Below are 12235 nucleotides of genomic sequence, written 5' to 3'. Positions count from 1 at the left end.
GGTCATATGTATTAAGTAGATGTGGTGGTTTGCTGCCTAGAGTCATTAATTCACACATTAACAGTTTCTCTTGGGTTTGACCTTTTTATAGTAATCGACATCTAATTATCTCAATTTTGTCACATTTTTCATCCGTTAGCTTTTGCAACAGTGAAATGAAGTTGTGACACTCTTAACAGAATGCAACAGAATAATAAAATCATATACTGTATTGTAGCAGTAAATGGCTTTTCTAGTTTTTTTCCATCTGGAAAGGCCTTGACATTTCAAAGGCCATCAGAGCATCACTGCAGAGTTTTTGGGTTTTCTTTTTTGTTTGTTTGTTTTCCATTTTGGAATTATGTTCTATAAAGTCTGCAGTTTAAAAGCACTAATTTGGTGAGAAAAATCCTGGTTTTGACTGTGTAAGCCTATGCAAATTCAGGAAGAGATTTGGGAAAAAAGTTAGTGATCTTGTCACTCTCTGCATTAGCCTAAGGGTCTTATTCCTGAAGCTCTGCATGATTTCTGTACTTTCATATTTATGTCAGCTACCTAGGTATTAGAAATATGTCTTTTTATTTTCTCTTTGTGATGAAACTTTATCGTGGCATTTTATTGCAGTTTCTCCAAATGAAGAATCATTTGAAGATTTGACAGAAGAAAGTATAACACTTGCCTGGAACAATATTGCCAAACTAAAATTAGATAAGCAATATAAAATTCACAAAGAGTAGGTACTATTCTTTTCAGTCAAAATTCTTCCATTAAATTGGGGTGGGAGATCTGTTTATCAATCTGAATGATGGGTTAGGGTTTAAGGTAAATACTTTTCTTTGTGAGATGACTTAGTGATTTGATTATGCAAGATTAATTTGAGTATATGATGGGTTGTGAATCCAGAGAAGGTATTTGTCAGCTTGATTTTTGCTGCTGTTTTTCCTTAGCTCTAGAGCTATATAAGTTCATTACCATTTTAGTAGCTGAAGCAGATATTGATTACCGTTTTCTAAAACTGATAACAGCAGCCAGATAAAGACTTCTGTTTATTTTTTTATAACACCAGGAGGACCAAACTTCTTCATCCCATCTGATTTGAAAGGTTAAACACTTAAGTTTTTCTACTGTACACCTCAAGCTGCTGCGGTGTGAGCAGTTTGCCAAGTCTCCAGCTATAGGTTTTCAGTTAATCCAGGTACCAAACTACTGTTCTGATGGATTCCTAGGGAGTCAACAGTCAGTAGGGGCACTCAGGTGGACTTTGAAAATACCTAATAATGAACAATGGCAGCTATATTTTAAAGAACAGATTTTTCTTTGGCCCCATCTCTTGTCCTAGTGACTAGGCTGGTTATGAGGATTTCTTACTACCTTGAGTCCAGCTACTTTCTTGGTGACTGTAATCCAATCTAGGAAAACATTATCACGTCCCTAAAACAAGGTAATATTTTTAGTGAGAAACCTGTTACCAGACTGTTAGCATTAGAGAAATCTTGATCCTGAAGAGACTCAAATTTCAGCTTCTGATTATTTTTATTACTTTTTTTTTTTTTTCCTCTGAAGACTGCTGAGAAATAATGAGACACAGAGCTGTGTAACAGAACTTTGGCTGTGCAGGATGCTCTGGGCTTCCTAATTCCCTGACATAAGCTTTGTCTAAATTTCTACCTATAGTGACTTTGCCAATGTCAACTTAAAGGAGAAAATATGTGCAAGTTCCAATTCCTGACACTTGGGGTATTCAGTATCTGCTTGTAGGCAGCTTCGTGACTATTTGTAGCTAATCCAAAATTGGAAAACTAAATGTGAAACCATTTATCCTCTCACATGGGCAAGTCCCTTCTGATGAAGATGGAGTTCTTACAGAACACTATGGGGATCCTGTCCTGGTGTTTCACATATTATGTCAAGGTATATTTTTGTCTCTAGGCAGATAACACACCGCTGAAGTGTTTTTATTCTCCTTGAATGTCTTAGCTCTTACAGAGCTCAAATAACAGATTTCAGCTGTAGTCTGTTTACAGTATGGTGGTTAAGTTTCAAAACCTATGAAGTCACCCACAAGCTTACTTGTATTAAACAGGGCAATTACTGGAATAGCTGTCACTTGCAATGGGTCTTCTGTTTTCACTACCTCCCAGGGTAAGTACTGCACAGGTATTTACCAACCTGCAGTGTAAATGCAGGTTTATGGGGTTTTTCAACAAAAGGGCATGAAACTGAAATATATATCTGATGTAATTAAATAGCTTAACTATATGAATTTGCTCTGTTTTAGATGATTTTGACTCAAGCATTTCAGTATTATTTAGGCTTGGAAGATAATTTCAGTAATAATAATAATGGAAGTTTGTCCATTTAGATACCAGAGTTCTCTTGGAGTTTGATGAGCTTGGGGTAGTCCATCTGTAACTGGTACAAAACAGGGTGTGGTTCCAGGCCCAAGTCACAGGCCTTATAAAGAGTTTCTCAGAGACTATGAGAAACCTGTGTCTGCTTCCCATAGTAAGATATTCAAGCAGGAACAAAATTATTAGCTTCTAGAATATAAAATAGTCCTTTTATCTTCTATTTTGTCCCTTGTCCCCAGATTCAACTTTGAAGATGTTTTCCAAAGAATCAAAAACCATCCAGAGAAGTGTGTCCTTTTCAAATATGGTAAGTTGCTGTCAAAATAAGGAGATCATTGGAAATCTTCTGAAAGCTGCTCAGAGAGATGGCTCTTAGCATCCATCAATGCCTCTTTTCTTTCTCCTCCGTACTCAGTTTTATTGTGTGTGAATAATTTAGCAGAGTGAATTGAGACTCTGTCAGGCCACCAGAGAGACAGCACATTCTGCAGACATGGGGAAGGAGCATTAATTGGTTACACTGGCTGTGTTCTGAGTTGCCCTGCTATCCAGGGAAGAACTTGTGGCAGACAAAGATAGTCTGGCATCAGCAGAGGTGTCTTCCTGAGCAATCTTGAACTACCATTGGGACCAGAATTGCAAAGCTTAAATTCCACCCATGTGCTTACATCCAGCATTGCCTTACTGCACCCAAGTGTTTGAAGCCTGAGTCAGCCAGCAAAGGAAAACCAAGCACAGGGAGTGGAATCTGTGCTGGGTGAAAATGAGCCATCCTTCCTCCATGAGCAATGATCTCAGCAACTTCAGAAAAACATTTTTCCCCTGCTCCTAAAAGGGCTGGCAAATGGATTCTGAATTTGATTTTCTGTGCTTGAGCACTGTGGCCAGACCTGGGTCATAAAGATACACTCCCAGTTGTCATGTTCAGTCTTGTATTGGTGCAAGACACCAAGATACATCAGTTTTCTCTCTACCATCATCTCTGGGGGGAACGAGAATGGCAAATGTGTTGCCCAGACAGAAGCCATAGCATGTCCTGACTGGTCCCCAAGTAAGGTGCAGGATCAAGAGCCTGTGGTCTGCCATGGGACACACTAGCAGGTGAATCGAGATACATCAATTCCTAATGCTTCAGCAAAGGGAAACTTTGGAATGTTGCTTCTTGGCACTGTGAAAAGGGAGCTCTTTGACTCCTAAGCAAAAAGTCTGTTTTTCATGAGGAGGTCTTGTATACTCTTATTCTTCTCCCCTGTAGCTTTAGTGCTGATCTAAACACTTACAGTAATGTAGTACAGCAAGAAGTAGTCTCTACAGTCCAGCGGCTTACTGTTCTTCAAGCAGACCTAAAACATGACCAGTAATGACATCAGGTAGAAGCACTGGGCTGATTGTTGGTTTTTTCCTTGCCATTTCCAGTGATAGTAACGTAACTGAGCAGGTATCTGTAAATGTTTCTTGTTGAGAATAGCAGGAATTAGTTATATTTGTTCTTTGGAAGAGCTGAGCTGATAAGTACCTGTGATGGAGAACAAACATCAAAAGAAATCTGCATTTTTAGTTTCTGTTAGCCATTTGAGTCCAGAATTGACAGCAGCTTAAAAGATGATCTGACCCAGTTACTTCTGAGTGAGGAATTACATACTTCAATATACCAGCTTCTTTGGAAAGATCTCTCAGTTCTGCATGTATTTCTGAATGTCTCTGCTACCTTTATTTAACAGAGATGAAGTATTCTTGCTGTTCAGTGTCCAGCCTCTAAGGTTTTTCTTGGTCAGTGTTCATATAACATCTGCATGTTGTTTACAGAAGATTAAAATGCTTCTTGTTCTCCAAAAGCATGTTAATATACTTTTATTGAATTTGGGGTAAGAAATTGAATACTACTTTTTTTTTTTTTTTTTTTTTTTTTTTTTTTTTTTTTTACAGGCTTTGTCATCTTGTCTGATCTTACCAGGAGATACCACTGTCATAAGTTCTTCATGGGACAATCATATGTGTGTATTTATTTCCTTTTGACTTTATTGAATTGCATGGGGTGCCTTTGTTGTTTTGTTTATGGTTTTAGATAATGATACAGAAATTCGTAGTTAAAACAGTGTCTGTTTCTATTTCTTCCCATTAGATTTCCATTAGAAACTACAGAAACAAAGTTACTTTATCTAGAAAAAAACCCCTTAAGTTTTACAAAATGTAATGCTTTTGTAACCTTCCTCTGTTAGATATTTTTATTCAATTGCATTTGGAAGACAGCAAGACATCCTAATGGGCCATGATGATGCAGTCAGCAAGATCTGTTGGCGTGATGGGCGCTTATATTCTGCATCTTGGGATTCCACTGTGAAGGTTTGTAGATGGGGTTGTTACAGTTGCATAATTATTTATAGCCAGCACTTTGTAATATTCAGCCAGCCAAATGCTTTGGGCTGGATGTACCTCTGGTACTAGAGTAATAACCTAGCTAGTATCACAGTAAGTTTACTTTAGAGTTTATTTTTCATTTAGCTTTAGCTCAACTGTTTCAAAGCTAAAGTGTTATTTTTCAAGAAATTTCATTCATTCTAACTTTACTGTAAAAAATAAGGATTCTGAAGACAAACTGTATTTGTTGGAGGAACTGGAATGTTTTGTGACTTTGGTTATTCTGTTCCCGGGGTGGAATAGACTTCCAAAATGTTTAATAATTTTGTAGTTTACATTCTTCAGCTAAGAGGACCAGAAACTTGCTAATTTTAAAGAGCATGCCTACAGTTAGGTGGAAAGATAATTTGGAAGCTAGACACAGGAAATAATTTCCCGAAGACTGCTGCGTATGATTTTTTGGCAAGTACACACTCAGTGCAGTGATATACCCACTCTTAGGTAAGCTCTGTAGCTATCTGGAGTCAGGAGAGTCATCTTTAGCACGTGGCTCTGCTTAGGGTAAATGAGTTCAGGTGCCATTACTTGCTGTGTTCTGCCATGTAGGCAAGGCCCACAGTGAACACCAGCAGTCCTCCTTGTAATGTGAGAGTTCAGCACTGGAGGAACTCATCTGGGGTTATACTACTGCTTCCTTGAGCAAACTTAACTATCTGTGTTGTAGGTGTGGCACTGTGTTCCTGGAGAGACCTTGAGCAATAAAAAACACCACTTTGAACTGCTTGCAGAGTTAGAACATGATGTTAGTGTAAGTATGTTACAGTATCTCAGAATAATAAAATTAATTGATCATTTAAATCATGATCTAGTGGTAAAGCACAAGGGTTGGGTTAGGGGCTGAGGAGTGTATTTTGGGAAATGTGTATGGGGGCTTTTTGTTGTGTTTTGGGGTTTTCACTGTCTGATGGTTCTGCTCCCTGCTTCATTGAAAGGCCCACTTCTGGGGACTGAAGCACCAGTGTAAACAGAGGTTTCTTAATTTGTCTTGCTCAGCTTGTGTGCACAGAATTCCTATGGGGGCAGGAAGGATTGGGTGGCTTTTGTTTGCTTCTTTGGTTTTGAAAACAGACTAATCTTTTTTCAAGTGTTTTGATTGTTACAGCTTCCCCTTAATGTAAGGCAAGCAAATGAAAAAGAATTCCTGAGTTGTTTACTATGTTATCAAATATCTTAGTGAATTTCACTGTAAATATATAAACACATTGTGTGCAATGAATCATAAATGTGTAACTGCATACTTTTGTTTATAGCCTCTAATGTCAGCCTAGTAAGATACTTAGAATTACTGTATTCTAAACCTCCTAAGAGTTAGTTTTTTTAACAGGTCACGTTGGCAAATAGTGAAACAGTTCTGGTAATATTTAAGAACTGTAGCCAAGAGAACTGGAAACACTGATGGGTAGGAAGTTTTTTAAAAGTGAAAATTTTACCATTAAGGGTAGAGTCTGGCATTTAGATGGAGAGTATAGGTACTAAAAGCAATATGAAATGTTACTTAGCATTTCTGATTCAGCAAAGCAAAAGCCTTTTAAAATATCTTTAAGTGACCTATTTTTTCTTTTTATAGTTCAGATTTTTCATACTTGTACTTAATTTAAGGATGTTGAGAATTAAATTCAAAGCTTTTCATAAATAAAATATCATCTTAGGGATAATGGGCTTGTTTTGTGTATGTTTAAAACCTGTCTCAAGATGGCTTACATGAAAGAATAGGAAAAATCATGGGATGTTTAACTTCCTAGGTAAATACAATCGACCTTAATGCTGCAAATACCATACTGGCATCTGGAACCAAAGAAGGTACCGTTAGTGTTTGGGATGTTTCTACAGCAACAGTGTTGCACCAGTTGCCATGTCATTCTGGGACTGTATTGCATTCTGCTTTTAGTCCTGGTATGTTGGATTTCTGTTTTTAATATGCACTGTTGGGAGTTTCAAAGGGAATCTTATTCCTGGTATCTTTCCTATTAGAACTACTGCTTTAAGGGGAATGGTGAGATGTTTTGGATTGTCACACATCTCCACTGTAACGAATTTAATTGTACACAAGGCCATGCTAGGCTGTAGACCAGTGGTCTAGATTCTAAACCAATCTTGTTTATCTTTGCTTGCTTAGAGACTTAATTTCCAGTAAATTATTTATAGATAAGTAGGTCAGGCAATGTCATATCCAACATGCTGATCACAGAGTGCTTTAGTAACTAGAACCGAATGTCTGAACATGCATTGTTGTTGTTGTTTCTTTTGTTTGCTTTCTTCTTTTGTACAGACAGCAGACATCTACTGAGCACAGGAGAGGACTGTTGTTTTAAAGTAATAGATGTACAAACTGGAATGCTCATATCTTCTGTGACTGCTGAAGAGCCACAGAGGTAATGCTGAGAACATGCAGGTTACGGAGCTGCGTGGAGATAGTTGGTGACAGCAGAGTGGAAAGGGCAGTAATACTGGGAACTTTTTGTTGAATCACTTTTTAGAGGGCAAAGGCTGACACTCTATCATGTTGTGTGCATTATGATCAAGCTTTCCAAACTGGGGCAAACTCAAACAGCTAAGTAAATAACTTTTCAACAACAACTTTAATGTCCTTTAAAGATGATGAGATCTGTAGCTAACCAGCTCTTCCAGCAGCTGAGCTACTGAAATTTCTAACAAGGTGACAATTTTCTTACTTAAATCATCTCTATAGCTAATAATTGATTCTTTGGTTTTGTTTTGGGGGGTTTGTTTTAATGTTTTCTTTTTATTTCAATGATCTTAAAAAATGATTGGCTATTAAAATCAAAGATTGATCAACTTTTTCCAGCAACTGAGATGTATACAGTTATTTATGGTTTATCAGGTAAACAGATGGAATGCTTACTCAGTTACTGGAGTAAAAATATAGCAGCTATACATGGAGTACACTTGTTCATTTTTTTTGTGGGTATATCTAAACATACACATGTTCACATATATATTTTCACTAGTTATTTACCTGAAAGTCATCTTTGCAGTTCAAATGATTGTTTCAGGAATATGAAGTGGCAGAAGTGATGGCTCATGAGAGCACTGGGATATCACACACGTGTAGCTGACTGGGTCCTCTTCTGTTAGGGGATTTTTTTATCCTCTTGCCAGGGGCAGGCCTAGCTAGATCTAGGGCAGTCAGAGAAGCAAGTTTGGGTCATGACTCTTTAAAATAATTTGGGAATAATCTTTCCAGAAAGACTGTGTTAAAAAGTGGAGTTTCCTTTGATTTCATATCTCTATTTCCAATTCTTTTTTGACCTAGTTTGGAAATGTTTGGCTGTCATTATGTAAAAGCTTGGCATGAACTAATTTCAGACTTACTTGCAGGTGCTTCAAGTGGGATGGAAATACCATCTTATCAGGCTCTCAATCTGGTGAATTACTGATTTGGGACATTCTTGGAGGAAAAGTTATTGAAAGAATCAAAGGGCATACAGGTATGCCTGAAGTATTCCCATTCTCAAACTGAATGCAAGATTTTTATTTTCCAGCTCTTTTAGTACTGAAAACTTTGACTCATCTGCTCAGCCCAGCAGGCTGTTCCTGATGTCAGCTTTACATGAAACACCAGAATTAAAAGTAGGTCCATGTGAGCTGCCTAGGAAATCTAACAACAGTGGAGAAATATTGCTGTTTACCAGACTGGCCAAAGAGAAATTACTCTCAATTTTTCTAGTTCACACAACACTGCAAAAGCCAAACTTTTTCTACCTCTTGGCCCTCAAATACAGTATAGACTGCACTGTATCCTTTGTCATGGTCTGTCCAGGCTGAGTCTAACAATGTTAAATAAAGTTTACTAGAGAACTTGGTTTGGATGGGGATTTATAGGCTGATGAAATATATCTATATAGTCTCAGGACATCAGCAACCAGAATGTGTGGAGAAAACTGAATAAAACTGAGGTCGTTAAAGTTTTTAAGGCTATTTAACTAAAAACAGTTGTTTCAAACTTCCCTACTGTAAGTTTTACTCTGGAACTTGACCTGTGGAGAGATCATTCTGGGCTTCTAAGGCATGTGCTACAAGATGTGAATACACTTTCAACATGAAAATTCCAAATGGCAGAGTAAAAAAGCTCATTCTCCATGAATGCTTTCCTTAGTTGCCATCTGCATTCTACACTGCAGTGGTGATGTCCCTCTAGTACCAAAAGTCAGCTGAGGCAATGGAGCATGAGATCATCACTGTGAATACGAGTAGCTACCTACAAGCCTACTAAAATTCCTCTTAGCATATATGGTGTCACTGAAATGTAATGATCAGACTGTGCTAAACTCTCTTAAAAAGATCTGTTCTGTCATCTCGAGTACCACACTCATTTGCATTTGGATTTGTTTGTTTTTTGCTTTGTTTTGTTTCCCAGGTGCTGTAATGTCCATGTGGATGAATGAACAGTGCAACAGTGTTATTACAGGAGGGGAAGACAAACAAATCATGTTCTGGAAACTGCAATACTAAGTGCCTTTCCCTCCATTTAAATGAACTGTAATTTTAAACCAGACCTTTTAAAGGAATTTAACTGCGTGCAATGATGGCTGCTGAAGTTCAGCCAGATAGGAAGCTTTGTTCAACTACAACTTTCTATGTTATGGTGACTTTACTGAGAGCTCTTAACCTCCATAGAGTATGCATTTGTTTTTCATGGACTATCATACTGAAATTGCTTGTCTAAAATGAGATCTGATATGAAATTAAAGACTTATTTTTCTGTAATTAAAGAGCTCTTAACCTGCAGTCATTGTTTGATTTACATGGAATGCATCAGAGCTTGCTGTTTGAACTGCTTTGAAAGAAGCAGCATTTGCATTCTTAATTTAAGCCTTTTCAGGTATGTGCAGCTTAATGCTGTCATGTCTCATGCCATAATGCATGTACATTGTGTGAAATCAACCTTTTTAGTAGAGATGCACGTGATTGTAAATACTGCTTTGAACATCACAGCAGCTGCTGTTCTGAGCAGTCCTCAGTCTGGGCTCCTAGATAGACTTCAGCTGTGGCTATTTGCAAAGGCATAGAGCACACTAAGAACATATTTTCTCTTGCTTTTTCCTGCCAAACAACAGCACTAATGTATTGGTCTGAAAAGAAGACAAGCATAAAGTTGATCTCCTAACAGACCAACTACACCTACATGTACTGGGATAAATATTCCCCTAATCCTGTGCCTGAAGTTAGAGCATAAAAGACTATCACTCCTCCTTTTCCTTATTTATAGTACTATCCTTCAGCATTTTCATGTTTTGTTTTCTCAACCTTCTTTAATGCAAATCACCTTTGGGATGGAATTTCAGTATGGCATTTAAACAGAGCTAGAGTTCCTGGGTTTACCCAATTCCCCAACTGTCTTAACCCAGGCACAAAGCAATGTTGCACAAGGATTACTTTCTCTGTAGAACTTCAGGGTATCATTTGCTGGGAGGAGCTGTTTTGAAGTGAAAGACTTGGCATTGTAAAACAACTGGCTTAGGATTAGGGGCTGTTCTCTCATTCCCCTGATCTTTTATTGTGTTGGAGTGTGAGCTTATTTTTCAGAAAGGTAATGGTATTAAACCAAAGTGGTATTTCTTTCAGCTGCACTATGCACTGGGTTTTTATGTAATCAATGAGTGTGTGTGGCTATGTCACACATGGCAAAAGACTAAGCCATACCATGCGTTCCTGCTGTACCAGTCTTAATCTTGCAGAGCAATGTTTGATGTCTGCTCTGTTTCTTCACCTTTCAGTTTATTTATTTCCCAAACATACTCTGGTGTAGACAAAGAAGACAGAATGTGATTTTTCTACACATGCTTGGAAACGGCTCGGGTGAATTCTGGATTGTCCTTTGTCACTAGGGGGCCTCCTGCTGAGCTAAACCGGAGGAAAATGACCCTGAAGCTTGTGACCCCTCAGTTCTGAGTTAAACTACCTCAAACAACATACCCTTTTTTGGTTCAATAGGGTTGCATGGTATGCATAGCATAGGAGTGCAGCTGAGGTTTACCTTCTGCTGTAAAGCATGCCCCAAAACAGAGCACTCACCCACTGCTTCATTGCCTAAAGCAGCCATAGCTTTTGAAAAGGGAAAAACCAGTCAAGTTAACCACGGTGCCTTGATATTTCCTTGCAGGTTATTTGAATTTATGTACATGCATTTAACCCTAAGTTACTCTTCAATGCTAACTGATTCCTACCTTAAAAAAGAGCTTTTTGATTATTCTTTTACTTCTGGTTGCTACCTGCTATAGCTGGAAGGTCTTGTACTGAAATTCTACCCGTTTTTTCCAATGGATTGCCCCACTAGTTCCAGCAATCTGCCTGGTAACAAAAAAAAAATAACTATGGTCATCTTCTATTCCCCAACATATTTTTGTCTTGGGTTTTTGTTTGGTTTTTTTTTTTAGTTTTAGCCAGTCTTGTTCTTAGTAGGGAGTCACAAGATTTAAGTGACCAAATGCCACTGGTTAAGCTGTAAATAAAGAGTTTTAAAGCCCCATTAGCTCTAGAATCAGCCCTTGCTGACTCATCTGCTCCTAAGTGAAAACAGGTTAGAAACAGAGATGAGTGTCTAGGCTCCAGGGATTTCACAGCTAAGCTAAGGAGCTTGGCAAAGCCCTTAGAGATGACTGCAGGCACAAGGCCTAGCCCATGGGGCTGAATTATACCAATGCTACATGAAGCCACCAATTACTGCCAGTGTAGGCTTGCCACAGTGGTTCCAGAGACACATCATTTAGCAACCAAACTGTCCCCTTCAATTGGCTTGCAGGATGAATTTGATCACATCTCCAGCCTGTAATGGTTTTCTCTGGGTTACCATAACTGAGAAATTCATTTGAGAAACAGCAAGCTCCACAGCAAAACTTCTCTTGACAGGCAGAACTGAGCTTACACTGCTGAACTTCACTCCTCCCAGAAGAGCAGGTTTCCGAACCCTGCTTTTTCTACAAAAAGGAAAAGCTACACTTAGCTACACATGCTGAGGAACTGACAGGTGAGACTGTTTATTGCAGACTGCCAAGCTCTGAAGTGTTTGCTTTTCATTTTGGTGTGATCTCTTATAATCTTTTGCAGTGTATGTCCTTTAAATGGACAAGCAAGAAAATAATTAAGAGGCCACCATCCCCAGACCAGTTCAGGATCCAAGTCAGTTCTGAAGGAATAGCTAAACTGATTCCCCAAATACATCTTTAAAAAATAATACCTCTGCTAAACTGAAGTTCTTTGCTTTGACTTCATGCTGCTGCCAACTATGAGGAAAACTGAAGTTCAGTGATCCTATATTTCACAGCTGAAATCTGGAAGAGAGCAGAGGAAAAAAAAGTAAAAAGGCAATCACTGAACTTTCAGTTGAACCTGCCTGTGACCCATTGTGGTGGGCTGATCCCAATGAGCAGCTGAGCCCCTACTGAGCTTCTCACTCACCCCGCCCCACAGCAAGAGGGGCAAGAGAATCAAAAGGGCAAAAGCTATGAAAATTTGTGGATTGCAAT

At 38.5% G+C, this 12235-nt stretch overlaps 1 protein-coding gene across 3 annotated transcripts in view; it reads left to right on the top strand.

The window, feature by feature from the left end:
- Positions 1 to 9497, top strand: part of NSMAF (neutral sphingomyelinase activation associated factor) — a 39271-nt gene extending 29774 nt beyond the window's left edge. For all 3 annotated transcript variants that reach the window (XM_032126053.1, XM_032126063.1, XM_032126073.1), the window contains 10 exons: positions 604 to 712; positions 2063 to 2121; positions 2570 to 2637; positions 4257 to 4324; positions 4550 to 4673; positions 5413 to 5496; positions 6491 to 6641; positions 7018 to 7120; positions 8088 to 8197; positions 9127 to 9497. In XM_032126053.1, the coding sequence (XP_031981944.1) occupies positions 604 to 712; positions 2063 to 2121; positions 2570 to 2637; positions 4257 to 4324; positions 4550 to 4673; positions 5413 to 5496; positions 6491 to 6641; positions 7018 to 7120; positions 8088 to 8197; positions 9127 to 9221 (971 nt within the window). In that variant the 3' untranslated portion in view covers positions 9222 to 9497. The remainder of the gene's footprint in view (positions 1 to 603; positions 713 to 2062; positions 2122 to 2569; positions 2638 to 4256; positions 4325 to 4549; positions 4674 to 5412; positions 5497 to 6490; positions 6642 to 7017; positions 7121 to 8087; positions 8198 to 9126) is intronic.
- Positions 9498 to 12235: the final 2738 nt, after the last annotated feature.

Source organism: Corvus moneduloides, chromosome 1 (assembly GCF_009650955.1).
Source record: "Corvus moneduloides isolate bCorMon1 chromosome 1, bCorMon1.pri, whole genome shotgun sequence".
Taxonomy (NCBI): domain Eukaryota; kingdom Metazoa; phylum Chordata; class Aves; order Passeriformes; family Corvidae; genus Corvus; species Corvus moneduloides.
Note: the sequence above shows the minus strand (reverse complement) of the source record. Positions and strands in the feature narration are given on the sequence as shown.